At 41.6% G+C, this 23,986-nt stretch overlaps 1 protein-coding gene across 3 annotated transcripts; it reads right to left on the reverse strand.

Annotated features, from left to right (window-relative positions):
- Nucleotides 1-313: 313 nt before the first annotated feature.
- Nucleotides 314-23,638, reverse strand: IFT52 (intraflagellar transport 52). 3 transcript variants are annotated; one of them, XM_081097304.1, is made up of 14 exons: nucleotides 23,534-23,638; nucleotides 20,490-20,614; nucleotides 19,771-19,858; nucleotides 17,461-17,590; nucleotides 17,088-17,163; nucleotides 15,637-15,708; nucleotides 13,237-13,363; nucleotides 12,067-12,153; nucleotides 10,553-10,621; nucleotides 6,916-7,070; nucleotides 5,626-5,713; nucleotides 4,487-4,595; nucleotides 2,384-2,529; nucleotides 314-636 (listed from the first exon to the last, which is right to left on the reverse strand). In XM_081097304.1, the coding sequence occupies exons 1-14, from the start codon at nucleotides 23,552-23,554 to the stop codon at nucleotides 589-591; spliced, it is 1,341 nt and encodes a 446-aa protein (XP_080953430.1). In that variant the 5' UTR covers nucleotides 23,555-23,638; the 3' UTR covers nucleotides 314-588. The 3 variants fall into 3 exon arrangements, with proteins under 3 accessions (XP_080953430.1, XP_080953431.1, XP_080953432.1); XM_081097305.1 differs by lacking the exons at nucleotides 19,771-19,858; nucleotides 20,490-20,614; nucleotides 23,534-23,638 and adding an exon at nucleotides 17,919-18,050; XM_081097306.1 differs by lacking the exons at nucleotides 13,237-13,363; nucleotides 23,534-23,638 and having other exon boundaries at nucleotides 345-636; nucleotides 20,490-20,572.
- Nucleotides 23,639-23,986: the final 348 nt, after the last annotated feature.

The following is a 23,986-nucleotide window of genomic DNA, read 5'->3' on the forward strand; positions in this document are numbered from 1 at the left end:
AGTGCATACAGGAGGCAGCCAATCAATGTTTCTCTCCCTCTCCCTTTCTCTAAAAAAAAAAAAAAAAATCAATAAAAACATTTTTTAAAAAAAGAAGAGCCAGCCGGCATGGCTCAGAGTGTCGACCTATGAACCAGGGGGTCACGGTTTGATTCCCAGTCAGGGCACATGCCCGGGTTGCAGGCTCTATCTCCAGTAGAGGGAGTGCAGGAGGCAGCCAATCAATGAATGATTCTCTCATCATTGATGTTTCTCACCCTCTCTGAAATCAATAAAAATATTTTTAAATAAAATAAAGATAAATCCAGGACTGGAGTTGAAAGAAAAGACTTCAATGCAAGACTCAATGTAAGACTATTTCATAAATTATAAAAGTACAGATTTAATCATTTGATTTAAAAAATGGAACATATCTTACCTAAGGGTTTTCTAAGTTAGAAATGTTATACCTATCTGGCACTACAGAAGATACACAACTCTTCCACAGTTCATAGAAGAGTAGATGGACAATTTTGATAAAGGACTGAGGAACAATTGAAAAACAGTTTACAAATAAGGAGGCAGAAAATGCTCCAAGAGGCACGGTCCTCAGAAATGGTCCTGGAATGCAGTTTCATTGGTATCAATGTCATGTTCCTGGATGAGGGAATAAGACATATATTTTAGTATTTCAGGGCAAAGTCTGAAATGTGATCTTTAGTGTTTTGGACTTTGATTAAAGATTCTGAAACATCTTAATTGGGACACATACCAGTAGGTTATCTCTGGCTTTAAACCCAAGAGTCAAGTTTTCACGACCAGGACAGGGCTTTTGACCACTGCCCATCGCCCACCATGATAAGTAGGGAGCAAATACCAGTGAAGGCGCTGATGCTAAGACCCATCAGAGTTGGCCTTGGGGCCGTCCCTGCCTTGCCACCAGGGTAAGTACTGTTGGGAATCTACCTGAGCTCCATCCCACATTTCAGTGCTGAGCAGCTATATCAGCAACTCACCTCTGGATGCCATTTATTTCAGAGCATTGTAAATGCCCACATATTCCATCTGCCCCACTACACAGGTCAGAGACGGCAAGGACTGCATTCATCCTGCTCTCTGCCAGCCCAACATCCAGCACTGTGCCTGGCACATATGAGGCGTGCAGTAGGAGTACCCAGCAGTGCCAGCCACTGCCACTAAAGGCTCAGACCCTGACGAGTCTTTCCACTCAGCATCTAAATTCCTAACTATATATATGGAGAAAAACAAACTCTATACTGCTTTATAGTCCTCCCCGACCCCATTTACTGGATCATGAATGTCTCCCTAAGTCCTAAAACGCTTCAAACATTTTAAATCTTATGGCTCACCCTAGGAACAACCTACTAATAATGATTTTTATTCTTGCCCACTGATTATTTTATTCTATTAAAACAGTGCTGCGCCCTGGCCAGTGTGGTTGAGCATCGTTCCATGCACCGAGAGGTTGCTGGTTCAATTCCAGTCAGGGCATATGTCTAGGTTTCGGGCTCCATTTCTGGCAGGGGGTGAGCAGGAGGCAGCCAATTAATGTTCTGCTCTCACATCGATGTTTCTCTTTCTCCCTCTCCCTTCCTCTCTCTCAAAATCAATAAAAATATATATATATTTAAATTAAGTGCTGCTGCGCTGAGAATCCAGATGTAAATCTATATATATTCAAGATTATTAAGACAAATTCTGAGGATCAGAATTGCTGGGTCAAAAGTATATACATTTTTAGGTCTTTTGAATGATACTATAAAAAATACCTCAAGAAGAGTGGGACTAATTTATTCTTCCAGCAATAGTGTCTGAATGCCCACTTAACAACAGTGGTTGGCAGTTAATGTTAGAAACCCTGTCGAGGTATAAAAATGAAGGCCAGCTATAATTTCAAAGTCTTGGTCCTTAGTCCAGAGACAGATGGTTTCCAACATAAAGTGCTGACCTCACGTCCTGCTCTATCCTTTGCTCAGTTCTCTCTAGCCACACTGGCACCACCACTGTTCCTCACACCTGCCAGGCAAAGCCCCGCCATAGGGAGTTTGCAGAGGTCTTCCCTCTGCCTGGGACTCTCACCCCCCGCTATCTGCATGGCTAAATCCTTCAACACTTTCACATCTTTGCTCCAGTATCAGCGTTGTGGTAAGACCTACCCCAGCCGCCCTATCTAATACTGCCACGTTCAGCCCACTGATCCCCTTACGCTGCTCTGCTTTTTTAATAGCCTAGCATTTATCCAGCATAATATGTGATGTACGGGGATTATGTTCACTTAGTAGTTACTTAATATTGCAGAATGAATGAATGGCATAAAACTCAGTTTATGGATGATACCGACACACGAAGGACTCCCACATTAGTGGGCCTTCTAGACTCGTACCTGGTTCAATTTCTTGAACTCCACCACTTGGAAGAAGATGTGTTCAAGGATATGTTTGGCATCTTGTTGGTCCTTTGGTAGTTTATTGGTTACTCCAAGAATGTCACCACATTTCCTGACATAGAATTCCAGGTCTTCTTCAGTACCTAAGCACAGTTGGGGCAGTTAGATTAACCCTCACCTTCTGCCCCTCCCCAAGTACAAACTTATTGTGATTTAGATACCCCTGTCAGGTTCCTACATCTCTCAAGATCACTCACCTCTTCCTTGGGTAATGTGACCACAGGACACACTGTAAAGGTCACTGATGCGCTGCTTTTATAAATTAGGACAAAAGTACGACACTCCTAACTAGAATAAAGCTGGACTGGCTCTGGCCCTCCTATCCCCAGCTCCAGCATTCCGACATTACAAAGAACAGCAACCAGCAGGAAATCAAATTACCATTCTCTGAATGAGCACGGACCATTATGAGAAGGGCACATAGGTATTTTAACTAGCATTTATTATAGCAATATTATCGAAAAGGAATTAAGTGGAAATTAAAGAGGAAAAAAAAATCACCCATAATTCCATCATCAGCATATGTCTGTGAAATCATCCCAGCAGCCTCATATTCAAGATGGAAAGCCATTACTGCCCTCCTTAGACTGTAATTTCTTTTTGTCCCCTGATACTTCTTTTTTTAAACGTTATGATTGAAATCTAATTTTTTAAATTAAAGTATTCAAACCATACAGCTCTTGTACTACCTCTATCCCCACCAATACTACCTAGGGTAATTACTGACACATTATGCCTATATATTTACATATGTGTAAAAATGGGATCAAACTATAAAGCTCTGTAAGTTGCCTTCATCACTTAACCATGTAATATGGAATTCCATGTCAAAGCTTACATCTTTCTTTTAAGAAATGTATAATATTCTATTTTTTTCGTATTTTTTTAACCGATCCCCCTACTGATGGCCCAGGAGACTATTGCCAATTTTTTGAATGCTACAATTAATATCTCTATAGCTATAGCTTTTTCGTTTTGCGATTCTACAAGGGTTTCTGTAGAATAAATTGCTAGAATTGGAAATGCTGGGTCACATCATTATTACTGGTCTATTATTACTACTGGACTAACCACTATGTCTTGCTAATTTTTGATTACCCAGTACCTACCCACAGTGCCTGGTGCAGAACAGAGATGCAGACTAATTTTCATTTTTGCATACTCCTTTCTAGTCTCTGGGGACATACAGTTGTTGTTCACATTGTTGGGATTCTACTGGACATGTGGTTTTCTATTTTGCTTTCTTAATTTAGGATACTCACTTAAATTCTATCAGTGTCACTCCCTGGCCTTTATAAATTTCTTTTATAATGATTGCATATTGTCCCATCAATTGAATGTGGCACAATTTACTACCATTCCCCTGCTAGTGAACACTACAATCATTCCCAACTGTATTTTATTTTTTAAGTATGTAATGTAGTAGTCATCTGTATACCTTCATTTATCTCCTGAGAGTCCCAGGAGTGGGGTCTCTGCCTCCAAATGGTTAAGTTGATACCTCTCGGCACATGTGTGCAGGCCCATTTCTGTCCTGGAGGCTGTGCACGTCAGGGGGAGCACTGGACTAAGAGTCAGGAGTACCACTCACCGTGCAGCTGTGTGGACTGGGGTCTCATTTCCTCACCCACATGTAAGGTGGGCATGCTCGATTCTCTCTAGGATCCCTTGGAAGGATCCAATTTGAAGTCTAATTCTTCTGGCCCTGACTGCATTTTCCTATTTAACTGCTCCTATGACTAGTATCCTAGATTTGCTATGTGGCAGCCTGGCTCAGAATTCACTCTATGGTCACTAGATAGGTCAAAACTAAGTTCCTACAGGGATTACAGTTGAGACTTTGGCTTCTGCTCAGCACCATGTTCTAATTCACTGAGCTAACGGGCCTGGAAAGAAATTTACATGAAATAAACAAAACTGTAACTTTACTCTCCTGTTCATATTTTGTTCTCCCTAAATAAATGTTAAGTGTTCTCTCACAACATCTCTTAGAAGTTCACAATTAAATAAAACTCACAAAAGAAGACAAACCAAACTTACACTTATTGGTAATCTGAGCAAGCCGTGCCTTCTCAGAGGAGAATGTCTCATCCAGGTCAAACAGCTCCAGTGGAGGAGGTGGCAATTCCCTGAAACTGGGAGGGAAAACCTAAAAGAAATAGGGTCTGTCATGAAAGAGCATATTCAAAGCCAACCTGGGAGTGATGAGGCGTAAGGGAAACGAGAGGCCAACTCAGCCTTCCCTGGGATGGAGCACCCATCACCCCTTCCCGCCCTCCCCCATCAGACCATATCAAGCAAGACGACTACCCACTGTAAACAGCCAAGCAGAGCCAGCTCTACACCACTAAACTGACCAAGCTGACGTACCAGCACCCACTGACTCCCGTAAGGACACAAAACTTAAGGCTTATTAGGCTTATATGTGGTGAACATTTTTTTCTTTTTCTTTTTTTTTTTGTGGTGAAAATTTGTACAACTTGTTTCTCATTTAATCATGAACTCTTTAGGGACAGAAACTGGGGAAGCAGATGTAAATTAGTGTAGGAAGTGCTGAACTTGGAGCCAAATTTTGTAGGTATGAACCAGTGGTGTGCTGATAAATGTTTATCAGCTCTCAAAACAAAAGGCCTGATCTACAGCATTTGTGATTTTCTGTGACGTAAATACTTCCACATGGCCATTTCAAGCTACCAAGATGAAGCCAAATGGTTCAGAATATTTCAGAATATGGTGGGACAAGTCAATTTTTGAGAACAAGCTGAGTAAATGCTGGACTGGAATGTTGGAAAATCACCGTTATGCACATGACTATGCCCTGGGCTGTCAGAACTATGCTATGAATCTGAGCGCCTGTTGCCTAGAAAGCTGCAGCACAACACTTTTCCTCCTTTTTACCTCAAAATCCTCACATATGCCCTCCAATCCAACAAGATGGAAAATGTTTAACAGCAAAAGATGTCTATGCCCTTGATTTCTCTGTTGGGAACTATACCTAATAAAAGTCTCTGCAGAATGCCAGTAGGTTTGGTTACTGTGCATGGTTAGAGCCAGAGAAATGATCCTCCATGAGGAGCGGCACAAATAGCATATGGAGGATGCACAGGAGGGCCCCGGCTGCCAAGGGAAGGGCAGACAGTGGGGTTCTGTAGTGGGATCCCCCAAGCACACCCACTTACCGCTGGCTGAAGGGCAGGCAGCGGCGTCTCAAACTGAGGTTGGATGAGCTGGAGAGGTTCATGTTTCACGTTGAGCTGTTCATAAGCCCTGTGTTAACAAGAAGAAAGAAAAGCAGGATCAAGATGAGAGACAGTGTGCGGAGAACATCTATGATCGTATGCTGCTCTTCTCCATCAGATAGGCGGTTCAGCACTTCTGCAGAAAAAGTGTGTGTTCTTACACGTGATGTAATAATCCTTTCGTGACTCTCCTCTACAGCATCATCGAGTACGACTTCATTGAGAAGTGAAAGGGAAAGTTTTATATCAGTCTTCTCCTAGTAGGCTTTTCATTGTTACCCAATGAACACTGATTCTTTTAACTCACTGTTTCCTTGTTTGTTTTTTGTTTGTATTTTTAATAAGGCACCTGCTTTTTTTTTTTCTTGATTTCACAGAGGAAGGGAGAGGGAGAGATAGAAACATCAATGATGAGTCATTAATCGGCTGCCTCCTGCACACCCCACACTGGGGATCAAGCCCGCAACCCGGACATGTGCCCTGAGCGGGAATCAAATCATGACCTCCTGGTTCACAGGTCAACACTCAACCACTGAGCCATGCTGGCCAGGCCTTATTTGTTTTGACCATCAGCAAACAGTACTCAAATCTGAAGTCTGCATCTAGTAACTGAACAGATCTGTATGACATCCACATCTGTGTGCTCATTCACTCAACAAATACTCAATGTGCAGGCAGTTTTAGTCACAGGAGTATAGCAACAGTGAAAATAGATATTAAGAGCCCTGGCCGGCTCACTTGGTTGAGTGTCGTCCCATGCACTAAGAAGTCGCCAGTTCAATTCCAGTTGGTTCGGTCTCCGGAAGGCAACTAATTAATGCTCTCTCACATCCATGTTTCTCTCCCTCTCACTCTCCTTCTCCCTCTCCCTTTCCCTCTCCCTCCTTCCCCCTCCTTCCCTCCATCTCTTCTTTTCCCTCTCTTTCTCAAATCAATAAATAAAAATAAATAAAACCAGGGAAGTCCGAGGAAAAACCAGAACAAGTTGATCACCCTAAAAGGCCGATACAGCACCTGAAACACAGTAAGGGCTAACAATGGCTAGCCGTTCCCTCTGGTCAGCACCCCTACCCCAATATCCCAGCCCTCTCTGTCAACCTCATCATAGACCTGAGAATGTGTTTTGCATACACATTTGTTGTGACCCTAACCTCCCTCCCCAGGCTCATGTTTTTAAACCAAACACTCAGAATGAAGTGCAGTGCAGCCCAGAGAGCCACAGGTACTGACTTGATGACCTTGGAGAGGGAGCTGACATCCAGCTGGTAAATGGACAGGTCAAAGAGGGTGGTGAAGTCCCGTGGGTTCTCATCACCCTCTTGGAGACACACTCGAAGCATCTCTGACAGGGTGGCTGTGTCAGGCAGCATCATGTAGTCGGAAATCTGAAAGCCACAAGAGGGTTCCTTTCAGCAGGGTAGAAAGATTTTAATCTGTCAAGTCTCCAATGTCTCAGGTCTAAATCTGTAATATTTATAATCTCTTGCCAAGAGATTTCACCATTCCTGATCACTGACAACACCCTTAAATAAGCCACTCTGAGTCACTTCACTCAACCCCAATGCTGGCTAAATCCACCTCTCCAATTACTCATGCTGGTATTCACGTCACTGGACACAGCTGGAGAAACCCACACCATGCTGACTGGTCTGCTTTTAATTTCATGATCACTGACCTTGAGTGCTCAGCAATCAATAATATTCCCCTAGTCCAGGGGTGGGGAACATCCAGCCCGCAGGCCATATAAAACCCGCAAAATCAGGCATTGGGGGTGAGTTCATTAAATGTTTGACCAAATACAGCAGGCTAATTTTTAAGTTGATAATTTTGTATGGCCCGTCAATGATGTCATAAATATCCAAATGGCCTTTGGCAGAAAAAAGTTTCCCTACCCCTGCCCTAGTCCATTCACTTCCCATATCCTACAGTTTCCTTTTGTCACTTCAACCATCTAAAGTGATTTTTCCTTTCTTAATTTTAGCCAATGACCTTATTTTCTATTTCAGTAAGAAAAATAGGCAATCACAAAAGAAAGTCCACAAGCTTCCACTATATCTACCCACCCACCAGCATCTGGGCCATACACTTTGCTTTTTCTCCTGTTACATGTATGAACCCCTACGATCTCAGATCAGACAAGCCCCCTACCACCCCCCTGCATGGACACTAGACCTCAGCCCTTCTCACACCTAACCAAGGACATGCCTAATGATGACACATCTGTGTGCTGGAAACAGTAAAAGACCAAGAAAACTTAAATGTCCATCAATGGGAGATTGGCACAATATACTACATACAAACAATGAAAACACAGTCTTAAAAAACAGGACAAAACTAACAAAAGCTCTTTATGTATAAATATGGGAACATCTCCAAGACAGGTTGGTAATTTGAAAAGTAATGTGCTATTAGTGTATATACACATTCGAGAAACTGCTAAGATTGCCATCACTGCGGATGGCAAAGAAGACTTTAAAGCAAAGAAGACTGTTTATTGCATATGCTTTTGAACTCCAAACTATGTGACTGTATTTATCTACTCAAAAATTAATTTAAATTTAAATAAATGCATGCTGACAACAAGAACTATTCCTTATGCCCTTTGAGCTGCATTTAGCCTTGATTCTAACAAGGCCAACTTGGTAACGGTTTGAAAATCGGTCCTCTGAAGTCACACAACATACTGTCCCACATTCTCCAGCGCCAGCACTTGAGGAGCCACGCCTAAGCACTACAGAAATAAGTCAGGACAAACAGGCTCACTTTTCCCCTATATTTCAAGGGTCCAAGTCTTCCCCAGTCCTCAAACTTTTTTGTAGACAAGGAACAAGGAAGGAGCATACAAATAACTGCTCTTCTCCATACCACGGGTCTATTTTAGAAGCTCCAACCCGCTAATGTGACAGTTGTTGAAGGTGAGAGGAGTAACAAGAGCTCAGCAATGAGCCCGGGAATCCCAAAGGTCCAAAGGCTGATTCTTGTCTCTGCACAGAGACCTGCTACAAACTCCTACTTCCGAAAAGCATCAAGGCCTTAAGTGTCCAGACAGAAACTTAAGAGTGCTTCTCAGATCACTAGTTTTCATGACTTCCTGGCAGCTTTTGAGGTTAAAACTTGTTATGTAAATGTCTTCAGCTATTTATCGAGCCACCATTTTATTTGATTCAATATTTGAAATTGAGCTATATTATCTGGGGTTGAAACCCATTTGGCTGTAACAAGATTTGACGAAAACCATAGGAAGTTCAGGTTCTCAGGATGTCTTACTTCGCAATGCTACTGGATCCAGCCTTTTACTTTCCGAAGCCTTCAAACTCGAAGGACAGTTTTCACCAGGCCTCACACCTGGAAGACACATTAACCTGCATGGTTTTAGAGGAAGGCTTCACGACACTGTATTCCTCTGGCTTCCTGTCGGCATGTCCCCTCAGAACCAGTCCAGTGTCACATGTGAGTAACAGAGAAGAGACACGGGCTCCGCAATCAAGCTGACGTGGGCATTAATGGCCTGGCCAGGTATGTACTAATCTCAGCGGGGAGCTTCAAGAATTTAGTTACTTCAGTTTCCTCCGCTGGAAAACAGGAGTGACAGAAACTGAGCAGGAGCGAGGTGGCCGCCCAGCACGGGGGTGGATGCAGCATCTCGGGGCTGCGTCCCTTGACCTACGACACTAACTAGCGTTGGCAGCTGCCAACGATCCACCCTGTGAGATCTGAAAAGTGAATTCCTGGGTGCACCCCAATTCTTTTATCTTGGGGGCTTACATCACTTTTCAGGAGGAATCTAAGCTAAATAGCCATGCACTTACTGTTTCCATGTAAGGGAGTATCAGACATGGGGCTCTCCTGCTTCCTAACCCGAGTCAGCTCCTGGGGGGCCATGTCCTCAGCTGAGGGTGGAGGCAATCGGGATGCATTTCTGACTGCCTTCTGCCCACCTCCACTCCACACCCAGGAATTCATTTTCCTGACATTTGAGGTTAAGGCACAGAGAAGCAACTGTAGAATGAGTGGACTGAATCAGGAGACCTGGGCTTGGATCCTGGCTCCACACGTGCTTGAAATCTGAGCACACTGTAATCTTACAGAATTTTAGTTTCTTCATCTATAAAATGAGTTTAACACCATCTACCTCACAGGGCTATTTTGAGGCTTAGATCAGATGGTTTATGTGGAAGTATATGATATACAGTAATTACAAAAGTTAAAAACAATGTCTTGCAGAGATCTATAGCACCTTTCACACTTTCTAGTTTAACAAGTCTATTTACATCTATGACCTTAGGCCTCACAATCACACTGTGAGGCAGACATCACAGGTATTACTGTCCCCTAAAAACCAGAATGAAAAAAAGGACAAAATAATCTGCTGAAGGCCCAAGGACTGGTGGAAAAGGCTATTGGTGCCCAGTCCAGTGCTGGTTTTACCACTGGTCCTAAGACTGGTATTATTATAATACCTTTAGGACTTTTATTGCCAAAGGCCACAAAATCATAGTTTAAAACTTCAATTCAGATGATTCTTGTTTCTTTCATGAAAAAAAGTATTCTTATATCCTTCATATTTCTGAAAGAAGTATTTCTCTACAGATACTGATTTTGAAAATTTGGACCAGGCACCATATTTTAAAATTCCAATTATTATATACATATAGAGGCTCCCATGCCAATAAATTCTATAATTATGTAATTAGATTTACTATTTTTTTTTACAACACAGCCTTCATCTCCCAACAAGCATCACTTCCTGCCATCTGTCTTACAGACAAGATAAGAGATCTATTCCCTTCGTACTGTTAGAAATGGTGCTGAGAAGGTAGACTCAATTTTCATTTAAAAGTCTTTTTAATGATTCACAACCTCCTACCTCTGGATCCTCAGCATCAATCTGGTTTAGATGAATGTCTTCTGTTGTAAGCCATTGGAAAACAACATCCTGGATTTTAAAAAAATAAGCCGGAATTAAACATTTGGTTATTTGAGAAAGCCAAAGACAGGAATAGAGAATTCAATCAATAAAGAAAAATTGATAATAGGAAAAAGACTGAACCAGTGATTCAAATGAGAGTACCACCTTCCTCTTTGTGAAATCATATAAAATCTTAAGTTTTCCTCACTGTAATACCATTTTTATTATCAGAAATTTATTGTTTATCTTAAGGCGTTCTATCCTCTAACCACAAGCCAGATTTGATTAAAACATGTTCCCAGTCCCAAAGCAATCCCTGTTTAATGTGCTGAAAGTCTGCACTTAAATCAGAGAATATACCTAGATCTCCCCAGACTGTCTAGTGACAATGGAACTTCATGTGGATTCCATAGAATCAAGCACTTAATTCATCTCCCAACACCTGGAGTCTTGAAGGCCTCAAGTCTCCAAGGCTGAAGGACTGCATTTCATTAGTGGAAAATGGGAATTTCTTCCTCTGGGAAGTGAGTCACTGGAATCACATCAATGGAGAGCTGGGGACGCAGTCTGTCACCCCTCACAGGTCTCCTTCACACTATTCTGAAGCAGCTACTACATACCTGTGCCTCATTCCCCACATCCATCAGTGACCCCTCCTAGCCGTGGATGATATGGTCAGTGGTTGGAGTGTTGGCCATGCACTGAAGGGTCACAGGTTGGGTTCCTGGTCAAGGGTACATACCTGGGTTGCAGGTTCAATCCCTGGCCCCAGGCAGGGTGTGTGCTGGAGGCAACCAATCAGTGTTTCTCTCTCTCCCCTTCTCCCTCCCTCCCTTCTACTCTCTCTAAACATCATGGAAAAAAATATCTTCACATGAGGATTAACAAAATAAATAAATAAATAAATACCCCCTCCTAAATACTGCTTGTTCCTGCTAGCCCCCTCACCTCATTCAGGACCTCCCTTCAGGTCCTATCTCCTCTTACCTGGCTGACTCCACCAGCCTCAGAACTGGACCCAGGCTGACTCCTCCTTTCCACTTTTCCATATGCCTTACCGAGGGGTCTTTCTAAAACTCAGATCTGACTATACTCAAGGCTGTTCAACACCTTGCAAGGGCACCTGAGGCTTTCTGCAAAGTTCAAGCTCCTGAACTTTGTACATGAGACCCTGTCTGGGCCTGTTCCCAACCACTTCCCCAGATCGGCTCCCACTCTACGCTGGCATGCTTAGAAACACTCGCCGCTTCCTTCTGGTTCCTTCTTGGTCTCACGCTCTCTCTCTCTCTCACTGCATTATGCAGTCTCAAAGTAGGGACTATGCCTGACTCAACCCTGTATTCTAAGTGCATGGCACATAATGGACTCTGAACAGCTGGTTTTAAAAGAAAAGGTGAATTGGTATTTTTTAAAATGACATGAAAATCATATTTATACACTATACATTAATGTGATGAAAGGGAAAAGCTTACCATGATTTTGCTATTTTCTTCTTTATCCAAATATTGGTCACTAAACATGTGACATGAGCCAAGCACCGCCAGCTTCCCACCTTGGTTCTGCAAATGACAAAGCAGCATCAGACATCAGGATCCCAAAATGCACGGCAGGCACCCTAGTTTCCAAACACCTATCACCAGAATTACGTAAGCAACTGTCTTGTATACAAATAAGTGCCAATTCTCATCAGGATTTCAACAGTCTAGAAATATCAACTCTGATAATAACCACATTCCAATCTGCTTCTCATTGTAGACACTTTTATTGGACTTTAACAAAAAACACCGTGAATTGGTTCTATAGCATTTCCCACTGTCATCTTATAAATGAAGATCATAACCTCAAAGGAAAAAAAAAAGATAAATCTAAAGAGAGTTCAAGACGTTTTCAAGTAACAAAAATAGTATTAGTTAACTAAGATCCAAACTAGAAAACTAAGCCATGAGCATGAAAAATTCACAACAGAAATGAAAAAATGTCAATATTAATAATTTTAAACAAATCAAAATAAAGTATTTTTGACTATTAGATTAATAAATATGTCAAAATGACTAAAAACAGTGTTGATCAGGTTTCAGTTCTTTCACACAATGTTGCTAAAATTGTCAATATATGCAACAAAGCAGTCTGAAATATAGAAAAACTTATGCACTATTTTACAGTTATAATCACACAAAAATTAGAAATAAACCCATTTGCCCTGGCCGGGTAGCTCAGTTGGTTAGAGTACTGTCCCAATACAACAAGGTTGTGGGTTCATAATCCCTGGCTGGGGCACATACAGGAGGCAACCAATCAATGTTTATCTCTCACATTGATGTTTCTCTCTTTCTCTCTCTCTTTCAAAAAAAATCAATAAGCATATCCTCAGGTGAGGCTAAAAAAAATTTTTTTTTTAATTAAAAAGAAGTTAAAATAGAGATAGCCTCATGCTATAGTGGAAAGCTTTGGATTTAGAATGATAAAAGCTTGCTCCATCAATTATCCCCATAAGTAAAGTGTAGATCATTGAAATGCCACTTTGCAGGACTGTTGAGCAGACCAATGAGAAAATACTGAATATGAAACCCCTCTAGAAACAGTAGCTTTCACTACTTCAATAATAAAAGAACATATCCACTCAGGTCTAGGAAAGGCTGTACCTTGGAGTGATAGAAAGCCAGAATGGGTCTGTTCAGTGGAAAACAGACAGAACCCGTGGACAGAACAGCAACTGCTGGTTTCATGACACTCAATGTGGCACCAAAAGGATATACAAAGGTGAGAGCCCTGTAAAACATTAAAGAAACATTCCAATTTTAAAAAATAATGAATAAAAACTTTGTGAAGATAATTTCAGCCTGGCCGGCGTGGCTCAGTGATTGATCATTACCTATGAACTAGGAGGCGGTCACAGCTCAATTCCTGGTCAGGGCACATGCCTGGGCTAGAGGTTCAATCCCCAATAGGGGCCATGCAGAAGGCAGCCAATCAATGATTCTCTCTCATCACTGATGTTTCTATCTCTCTCCCCCTCTCCCTTCCTCTTTGAAATTAATAAAAATAAAAATAAAAAATTTTTTAAAAAAGATAATTCCAGTGTTTCTTCAGTAATTCATTATCAAACACAAAATATCCTCTAAGCTTTGACTTCTTAACACAAAAATTAATATAATTCTAGCTACCAGGTTAATAAAGCACATTAAGAAATATGAATGTAAATTAACAATTTACAATCATATGTGCAAATGACTATAACTAGAAGAACTAAAGTAGCCCCTGTGGAGGGGGAGGAAGAGGGAGCCTCATCTAAGAACTGAACCAGAGTTCCACATGAGCCTGCTCTGTACAACAATGTTGCAGAGGTAAACATTTCCCTCTCCCTGATAGATCTGACTGGTGCTCTCTCTGAGAATGAATGTCCAGCATTAGAAGAGTGTGCTACCAATTGAGAGCTTACATGAACAGAGGCATGCATCTACCCCAGCCGTGGGCAAACTACGGCCCGCGGGCCGGATCCGGCCCATTTGAAATGAATAAAACTAAAAAAAAAAAAAAAAGACCGTACCCTTTTATGTAATGATGTTTACTTTGAATTTATATTAGTTCACACAAACACTCCATCCATGCTTTTGTTCCGGCCTTCCGGTCCAGTTTAAGAACCCATTGTGGCCCTCTAGTCAAAAAGTTTGCCCACCCCTGATCTACTCCCACTGAACACTTCTACACAGACTGTCCTAACAGAGACTTAGGGTATCTCAAGTGAATCAGTCTGACTTGGTCAACATACTCATGGAAAGGGAGTGGGGTGGGAGGGGAAGGAGGATACAGATCCTGGGGTAAGGCCAACCAATATAGAAGGGGCAGGGTTTTACTGAAAGAAAGCTGGAGCTCTGCAAAGGTAGTTGTTTGAAGGAAATGCTCTCAGAATGAAGAAAACAGCAATGTTAAAACCAAAGCATAAAGTTAGAAACTTGGGGGCTTGGTGGGCATGAGGAGTCTCCTATTAAGAGTTTAATTTGCCTTAACCGGTTTGGCTCAGTGGATAGAGCATCGGCCTGCGGACTCAAGGGTCCCAGGTTCGATTCTGGTCAAGGGCATGTACCTTGATTGCGGGCACATACCCAGTAGGGAGTGTGCAAGAGGCAGCTGATCGATGTTTCTCTCTCATCAATGTTTCTAACTCTCTATCCCTCTCCCTTCCTCTCTGTAAAAAATCAATAAAATATATATTTTTTTTAAAAAAGAGTTTAATTTATGCCCTGTTAGTTGGAATATCATCCCATACACCAAAAGGTTACAGGTTTGATTCTGGGTCAGGGTACATATCTAGTTTGTTGTGAGGATTAAATGAGATAATATATGCCTGTCACATAGCAATTGCTTCATAAATTAGATATTATTAAAGCAAAATATTATAAATTACCTATATGTTCTATAATAAGAGATTAGACAAGTTCAGATAAATCCAATTTTATCTAGTCATTAAAAATTTTTATGTATGAAAAAATATCTAGAAATCTAAATACCATACTGTTAAGACACATTATCTTTGGCATAGATTTACAGTAAAGGACTTCTATTTTGTTTCAGAAGAATTCTTTTTTTCTTTTTTACAAATTCCTTTAGTATTATACCGGCTTCTGCTTTTTATATATATATATTCCATATTATCTTATATTAGTTTCAGGTGAACAGCATAGTGTTTGGACAATCATATAATTTTTTTTTTTTTTTTTTTTTAAATATATTTTATTGATTTTTACAGAGAGGAAGGGAGAGAGATAGAGAGTTAGAAACATCGATGAGAGAGAAACATCGATCAGCTGCCTCCAGCACACCTCCTACTGGGGATGTGCCCGCAACCCAGGTACATGCCCTTGACCGGAATCGAACCTGGGACCTTTCAGTCCGCAGGCCGACGCTCTATCCACTGAGCCAAACCGGTTTTGGCAGGACAATCATATAATTTGAACGGTTCAAAAAGCGCTTCATTTTGAAAAAGAAAACTCTTTTAGAATGACAAAGGCGTCACCTTCAGGTGGCTCAGAACACACACTCACTGGGCATTGTTTCCACTGCTCTCCTCATCAATGATTCCAGGTACAGCCTTCCCTGCAGCTCGGCTAATCTCCCTTGAAGAAAAATATTAAAATCAAGTAAACCAAAACAATTCCGGAATTTCACCCTCCATTCAGTAGTAGCATAAACTAGATGTGAGGACTTTGCAGAGTTGTTCAAGACACAATTCTTAATAACTAAAGGTATACACCCATTACACACCTATACCTCTTTTGGGAAACTTGCAAAAGTTAACAAAGTATAAGGATCAGTTCCTGTTTCTTGAGACCCGAGGGAGGGGTCCATATACTAAACCCACATTCTAGACTAGCATTCTAGACTCTGTATCATCAGAGCCGGCAGAGCACCTGCCATGTAACAAGTTCAAGTGTGGAATCATTTTGCATATAGGGAAAAGCTCACAGAGGGCACCTGATGTTCCTCTCAGGCACTCATTTCCCACTTCCCTAAAGGCCCTAATTTATGTTTTCAGAGACAATGGATCAGAAAAAACTGACTTCATCCCAGGCTCCAGGGCTGAAGAACATGAGTTAGCTATGCCATCAGGACATTCTATGCCCTCTGCCACAGTGACCAGCCTGGATGTGCATGTGGCCTAGGCCAGCTCAAACAGGGCAAATGTCAGGACTCTTCTTGACGGGAATGCTGGATCTCAGGCACACGCTCTTTCCCCAGATGGTGTGGCAAGCGGAGCTGAATCTGAGAACTGTTAAAACTTCAGCCCACACACTCAGAAGAGCAGATCCAATACACTTGCAGAGAAATGGAATTGGAACCCTGAAGACATCATGTATTTTCCGTTAATCCATGTCCAAAATTTGCCTATTTCTGAGCTTTTCAATTGCATGAATCAATAGTCTCTTTAGTGTTTAATCCTACTTCAATAGGGTTTTCTGTTGCTTGCAACTGAATGTATTCTACTGACAAAAAGGGTGCTCTAGTCGGTGTTTCTCGGTGGTTAGTGTGTCGCCTCCTCTCACTGAAGGGTTGGGGATTCAATTCCAGGTCAAGGGTTCGCTCCCCGCCCCTGGTTGGGGCGAGTGCAGTAGGCAACCAGTCAATGTGTCTCTCTCACATCAGTGTTTCTCTCTCCCTCCTTCCCTCCCTTCCTCTTTCCCTTCTACTCTCTCTGAAAAGCATGGAAAAAGTATCCTCAGGTGAGGATTAATAAAAATAAATAAATGAATAAATAAATAAAATAAAAACTGACAAAGGGTGAATGTTTAGTAAAGTTTCAAAAGATGGGAGGAATATAAATTGATGGATGAGAAGTAATACAGTAAATAAATTATGATACAATAAAATGAAATAAAACAAAAGGGAAAGAGAAAAAAGGGCCAGTGAAATGAATGTGGGAGAAGAGATGAGGGAAGATTCATGAAGGAAAGATGAGAGTCATTTATAAAGACATTTTTGCTTTCAACATGCTTACCTATTCAAGACTCCATTGGAAACTAGAGCTTCTTTAGGATGGAAATACTTATAATATACATTTCTAACCACAGCATCTTTAAGGGGAAAAGACAGGAAGGCACATTTCAGATTAGAAGTAAGTTCGATATTACTAGTAAAGACACTTAACACTTTGACCTGAAAGGGATCCTGAAACGCTGTTCCACTCCCTCTCACTGTATAAACAGAGGAAGCCCAGGCCCCGAAGGTTCAGACTGCCAGCGAGGCCAGAATGCTGGACCATGGACCCTCACAGCCCAGGGTTTTTCCATTGTACTGTTAGGCCCAGAGGGCTACAACTAGAATAATAAATAGGAAATGACTGCCTCTATTAAATTAATAATAATAATTACCATTATTAACCATGATTCCATACTCTTCAAGGAGAAAGTTAATATTGGTGTCAAATCTGGATTCCCCACCCTCTCCTAGCATCACAAGGATATCTCCACCGCCGTCAAGGTATTTCTTCAGGACCTCAAACTACACAAAGGAAAAAAAACAATCTGTGAATACACCCAAAAACTTTGGTCCACAATTCTATGAATAAGATCTTAACTACCTGAAAAATAAACACTTCAAATCTATAAGGCACCTAAATATAAATGTATATAATATAAAATTTACTTTCCTCATAGGATTTCCAAGCTTGTCTTTAAGCATAAAGCTCAAAAATACTCAAACTAAAGTGACATGTTCCAAGTTGACAAGCAAACTAAAAGTGGGAAACTATTAGCTAAAGGAAGCTCACCAGTCTCTTTCACTCAGTGACAACCCTGGTTTCTACTTATTAGATGCCAACTGCACCTACCCGCTCCCGACAACCCAAAATGTCTCCAGATATTGCCAAACGTCCCCAGGCACTGGCGGCTGGCCCTCTCTGGATACTCTCACTTTCCTGAGGCTGCTTGCTCCTTGGCAAGGACCTGGTCACTGCTCTCTGTCTTCCCTAGGTGGAGAAGGGAGGTGGTGGGGGAGAAAATATACTGGAGTTAGGCCAAAGCCCAACAAATAAAGTTACTCTTGTGCAGGCCATTACCAGCTGCGTACCCATCTCCCCCAGGGTCTCACTGGGAAGGGTAGCTGGTCACCTCCATATTCCCAATGGTAATTCCTACTCCTCTCAATTCACCTGATGAAGCAGTCACCTCTTCATACCCTTCCTGGATGAGGTGGCCTTGCAATCAGGGTGAGAAAAAAAGGACAACAGAAACGCTCCCCTGTGGACTCCTCTCTGGCCCCACCCAATACAAGAACAGGAGACTTTGGTCTGCCTCAGACTAAGGACCACACTGGCCCCACCCTAGCTTCACCTCCCTGCTCCCCACAGCCCTCCCTGGGCACCAAGGCACTTTTCCAAGTCTCTGTAGGAAAGGCTCTTGCTGTGTTGTGGATTTTTGGTTTTTTTTAATTGTGGCAAAATACATATAAGATTTACCATCTTAACCATTTTATTTTATTTTTTAAAAATATGTTTTATTGATTTTTTACAGAGAGGAAGGGAGAGGGATAGAGAGTTAGAAACATTGATGAGAGAAAAACATCGATCAGCTGCTTCCTGCACACCTCCTACTGGGGATGTGCCCGAAACCAAGGTACATGCCCTTGACTGGAATCGAACCCGGGACCCTTGAGTCCTCAGGCCGACGCTCTATCCACTGAGCCAAACCGGTCAGGGCCATCTTAACCATTTTAAATGTACAGTTCAGTAGTATTAAATATATTCACACTGCTGTGCATCCAATCTACAGAAGTCTTCATCTCACAAAATTAAAACTCTACATCCATTAAACAGCAACTCCACACTTCCCTCCCCCATACTCCCACCCTGACAACTAGCATTGTACTTTTCTCTCTATGAATTTGACTACTCTAGATACATCACATAAATGGAATCATAAAGTATTTGTCTTTTTGTGTCTGGCTTATTTCACTTAGCATAACATTCTCCATATTCATTCATGTTGTAGCATGTATCAGAATTGCCTTCCTTCTTAAGGCTGAATAATACATCATTGTATGTGTAGACATTTTGTTTATTCATTCATCTGTTGATAGACACGTGGGTTGCTTCCACCTTTTGGCTAGTGTGCATTATATAAACATGGGTGTGCAAGTAACTAACTTGTGAGATCCTGCTTTCAATTCTTTTGGATATATGTATATCCAGAAGTATGACTGCTGGATCATAGGATAATTCTATTTTTAATTTTGAGGAACCACCATACTTTTTCCATACTGTTTGAGGCTGCACCGTTTTACATTTTCACCAACAGTGCACAAGGGTTCCAATTTTTCTACATCTTTGCCAACACTTGTTATTTGTGTTCTGGGTTTTACATTTACCATTCTTTGTCTATTCCATGAAATAAAATAATTTAAAATGGAATTTTCCTATTTTCAAAGCAAAAATATGGCAAAGAAGTGTGACTAATATTTAATGAGCCTACAGTACGTGTCTGCCACTTTTCATGCATTATCTCATTTCACCATCACAACTCGATCAAAAAAGAGATAAAATCAGCACCTGAAGGCAACACAGTAAGTGGTAAATAAGAGTTTAAATCCAGAATTTCAGAGCCCAGGCTCCTAACCATTTCATTATATTTCTTCTTTATAAATATATTTATTTTATTTATTTTTTTTTAAAGGGTATTTCTTACCTCAGCTGCAGTAAATTTTTCCCTTGGCCCAGCTGTAATCCACAGTTTCACACCAATTAACTTCTCAGATGTGATTTCATCTTTTAAGCTACAAATATGATTTTAAAAGCAAGTGTTAGATCCATAATTAAACCATTTATGTCATTTTAGCCTCTAGACTTTATGGACCCAGGGGCCACCGAGGCCTGGAAATAACGGGATTTAGAGATGCCACTCCAGCCTCCCCCAGTGAGAATCTCTGCTACGAGCTGGCACCAGAGCCATCGGGCTCTGCTCAGACGCTTCCTCTAAGCCACGTTAAACTGTGCCAGGGCAGAAAGAACCCTCCCACCGCTAATGCAATCACATCTACCATTAGCTTGTATGACTACATATCCTTACCCACTAAGAAAAACAACACACCCCAAAAAGAAAAATATTTTCATTTTTCCTTTCTCTAAATTGAAGTATAACCTAAGTTAAAATATGGAGAACACCTCTAACCTCTTAAAAAGTTGTATATGTATAATTAGAATAATTTGTTTGTGATTTGGGGGATAACTTAATAATATGCTAACTGCCAATTTTCAAGAGATGCTTTAATAATTTATTTACTTCTGAATGATCCTTAAATTGATCTCTTCACACCTAAACAATCTGGCCTATATAAGAAAATGAAAAATTTCAGTTTTAGCAGCAGGCTATTATTATTTGGAAGGGAAAACAATCCACAAGATCACCTCTGAATCTTCCAATTGCTTCGAAGTCTCTTCTGCATCGATTTATAGCCATTGTTGGTGGTAAATAGTTCCTTTTTGTATGCATTGAAAAGAATGGTGCTCCGAAGCTCCTTCTCCATGGTTACCTATGGAAAAAAGAAGGGATCAGAAAAAGAAAAACAATAACCAACAGTCCAAAAGAAAGACCCCAAAAGAAACAAAGGCGTCTACTTCTTCTAATTTAATGAGAAAGGGTAGGAAGCTGCAACATACCTATGAAATCTCTGCAATTCTCAAGGGTTGATAGTGAAACTCATAGCTGCAGAAACCTACGGCCAACCCTGGTGACCTCGTGTCTCTTGCCTTGGCCTTCCCACCAGCCGACTCACATGGCCCTGCCCTGCCCTCACCTTATCCCTGTGGGAGACCATGATTCCTTACTGCTCACTACTGTTAACTATAAGGTATAGTCTTATTTTTCCTTTCATTTTTTTTTTTTTTACATTAAGTTTATTGGGGTGACATTGGTCAACATGGAGGTATAGTCTTCTAGATTCTTTTTATACATTCATAACTTGTAGTTTTATTTATAAAATAGGATTTTATCATATGCACTATTTTACAACACTCTTTTTTCACTTAACTCTGTATTTTTTCACACCTTTCCATGTTGGTACTTAGGGATCTTTTAAAAAAAAAACCACACACACACACACATAACTGCACAGTATTCTATTTTATAGATATATACCATAATTAAACTAGTTATATACAAATTGACATTTTCCCCCAAAAATTTTGCTAGTAAAACAATATTACCAATCACCTTTGAACATGATGCTTTTGTGCACTTTCCATATTTGTAGAATAAATTCCTACCTATTGAATGGCTAAGTAAAGTGTCCTACAAAAATTTGTAACTTTTACTTCTACTAATACTAATACTATTTCTAATTCTTTTTATCTCTTCTAATAAGATAGGCACCCCATTTAGTTTTAATTAGCACTTTAAAATTAGTGAGATGGCCATCTTTAACTGTTTATACTGGCCACTTGTATTTCTTCTGATTTCCTTGTGCATATACTCTCCTTATTTTTCTGTTGGGTTTAATATTTTTCTAACTGATCATTAAACAAATACTTTCACAAATTTGTCTTTAAACGTAGCTTATAGGAAGGAGCTTTCTTTGTTTGATTTGGTGAAATTTTGCAGGCCATACAGAAGGTTTTAAATTTTAGAGTCAAAAGTATTAATCTTTTCCTTTCTTGCTTCTGAATTGTATGACCTAATTAGAAGAATATTTGCCATGCTAAGGTTATGAATACACCCGACAATGCTTTCTTCCCATACTTGCGTGTCATTTTTAAAAATGTAAATGCTGAGACCCTGGCTGGGTAGCTCAATCGGTTAGAACATCCCCCCCGATATGCCAAAATTGTGGTTAGATCTCCAGTCAGGGCACATACAAGCAACCAATGAATGCATAAATAAGTGGAACAACAAATCAATCTCTCTCCCTTCCTCTCTCTCTAAAATCAATCAATAAAAAAATAATGGTCCATTTGGAATTTATTTTGATGAAAATAAATTGTTACTTTTTACTAGAAAGCTGCCTGACACCTATCGAACTTCTCAATGCTGATTTTTAAATTTATTTTTATTGATTTCAGAGAGGAAGGGAGAGAGAGAAATAGAAACATCAATGATGAGAGAGAATCATTGATCAGCTGCCTCCCGCACACCCCCTACTGGGGATTGAGCCCACAACCCCGGCATGTGCCCTTGACCGGAATCGAACCTGGGACCTTTCAGTTCGCAGACTGATGCGCTATCCACTGAGCAAAACCAGCTAGGGCTTGATGTTGATTTAAAACATCACCTTGACTATACAATAAATCACTATAAATATCTGGATCTTATTCTGAATTCTATACATTCTACCTGCCTGTAGTTCCTGCTCAGTTCCATACTATTTTAATTACTACAGCTTTATAATCCTTCCTATATAATAAAAGCCTAATATGCAAATCAACCAAACTGTGGAACGACTGGTTGCTATGACACGCACTGACCACTAGGGGCAGAGGCTCAATGCAGGAGCTGCCCCCTGGTGGTCAGCGCACTCCCACAAGGGGAACAGAAGCCCTGAGCCAGGCTCATGGCTGGCAAGCGCAGTGGCTGTGGCGGGAGCCTCTCCCCCCTCCATGGCAGTGCTAAGGATGTCCAACTGCTGGCCTAGCGGGCAGGCCTAATCTGTCAGTTGGACATACCCCGCGGGCTCCCAGGCTGCGAGAGGGCACAGGACAGGCTGAGGGGAACCCCGCCCCCAACAGTGCATAAATCTGGTGCACTGGGCCTCTAGTTATATTATAATTTCTGGTGATACTGGAGAGCTAATCCCCCTTATTACTTTTTTTTAAATTTTCGGTTTTTACACACACCTTATTACTCTTAATTTTTAGATTTTCCTGGCTAGTCTCACATATTTACTTTTGCAGTTTAACTTTAAAATCATTTTGTCAGATTTTTTAAAATGCCCCCATGAACCCACCACAGCTATCTTTTCCTGTTTCATTCCATCCCTGTGCATGCTTGGTTTTTGTGTGTATATACAACATCGTACTCTGCTTTCTCCAGCTTCCCACAGGAAAAGTCTTCCTGATTAGGTCAATGGTTGCATGGCTATGAAATAATGAACGGAACCACCGCCCTCGTGGGCATCTTTTCAATTCCGTGCCAGCACAGATACCACTGGAATTTACATATTTCTACTTCTGCCATTACTTTTGCTGCAGGGCAGATTCCTAAACGGGATTCCTAGGAAAAGGGGGCGGGGCCAATACGTTACGAGTCCTTTCCCTACGCTCTTTCCCAGAAAACCCGCGCAGCCGGAGGCGACGGAGACTAAGCCCAGTCCCGGGTCGGGGATTCCGGCCTACATGGTGCCCGGTTTACGTTACCCCAGGGGGCCTCTATTTTCCATAAGACTGGCCCCGTGGCCCCGAGGACAGCGGCAGGCCGCCCAACGCCCCGGCTGGCCCGTCACGGTCGGAGCTCTTCTTACCTGAGGCCCGGTGACCACCATCTTCACCTGACGCCGCCCAGCATCCCGCCGCCAGGTATCCAAGGCCTCTTAGCAACGGCGGAGGCCGAGCGGCGCGCTGGGAAGGCGTGGACCGGGCGTGGGTGTACCCCGGACCACGTGATGACGACAGAACGGAAGACGCCGGTGGTGGTAGGGGCGGGACTTATATGGGACTGTACTATTATGTTGGATGGGGTTAAATCCAGACAGAACGTGGACTGATTTTAGGCCAAAGACAAACCGATTTAATTGTGTCTTTAGTATCAAGTCTTATTAAAGGCAGGTATAAATGGTAGGTCCCAAGGACCTGAACTTCGCTCGACTCCGAGGATGAAGAAGAGGGAAGACTTCCGGTCCCGGGTGAGCAACGCCCCGGATCGATACCCAGAGCGCAGGCGCCAAGGGGAAGGGGGCGGGGCTTAGCGGCTGAGA

This window comes from Myotis nattereri, assembly GCF_964212035.1.
Source record: "Myotis nattereri genome assembly, chromosome: 8".
Classification (NCBI taxonomy): Eukaryota; Metazoa; Chordata; class Mammalia; order Chiroptera; family Vespertilionidae; genus Myotis; species Myotis nattereri.

Coding starts and splice junctions, on each gene's coding strand:
- IFT52 (XM_081097304.1), bottom strand. CDS start 23,554: ATGGTGGTCACCGGGCCTCAG. Junction 19,859..20,489: donor AGCAATTGGAAGATTCAGAG/GTGATCTTGTGG, acceptor TCATATTTGTAG/CTTAAAAGATGAAATCACAT. Junction 17,591..19,770: donor AAAAATTTACTGCAGCTGAG/GTAAGAAATACC, acceptor TCCTTTGTGTAG/TTTGAGGTCCTGAAGAAATA.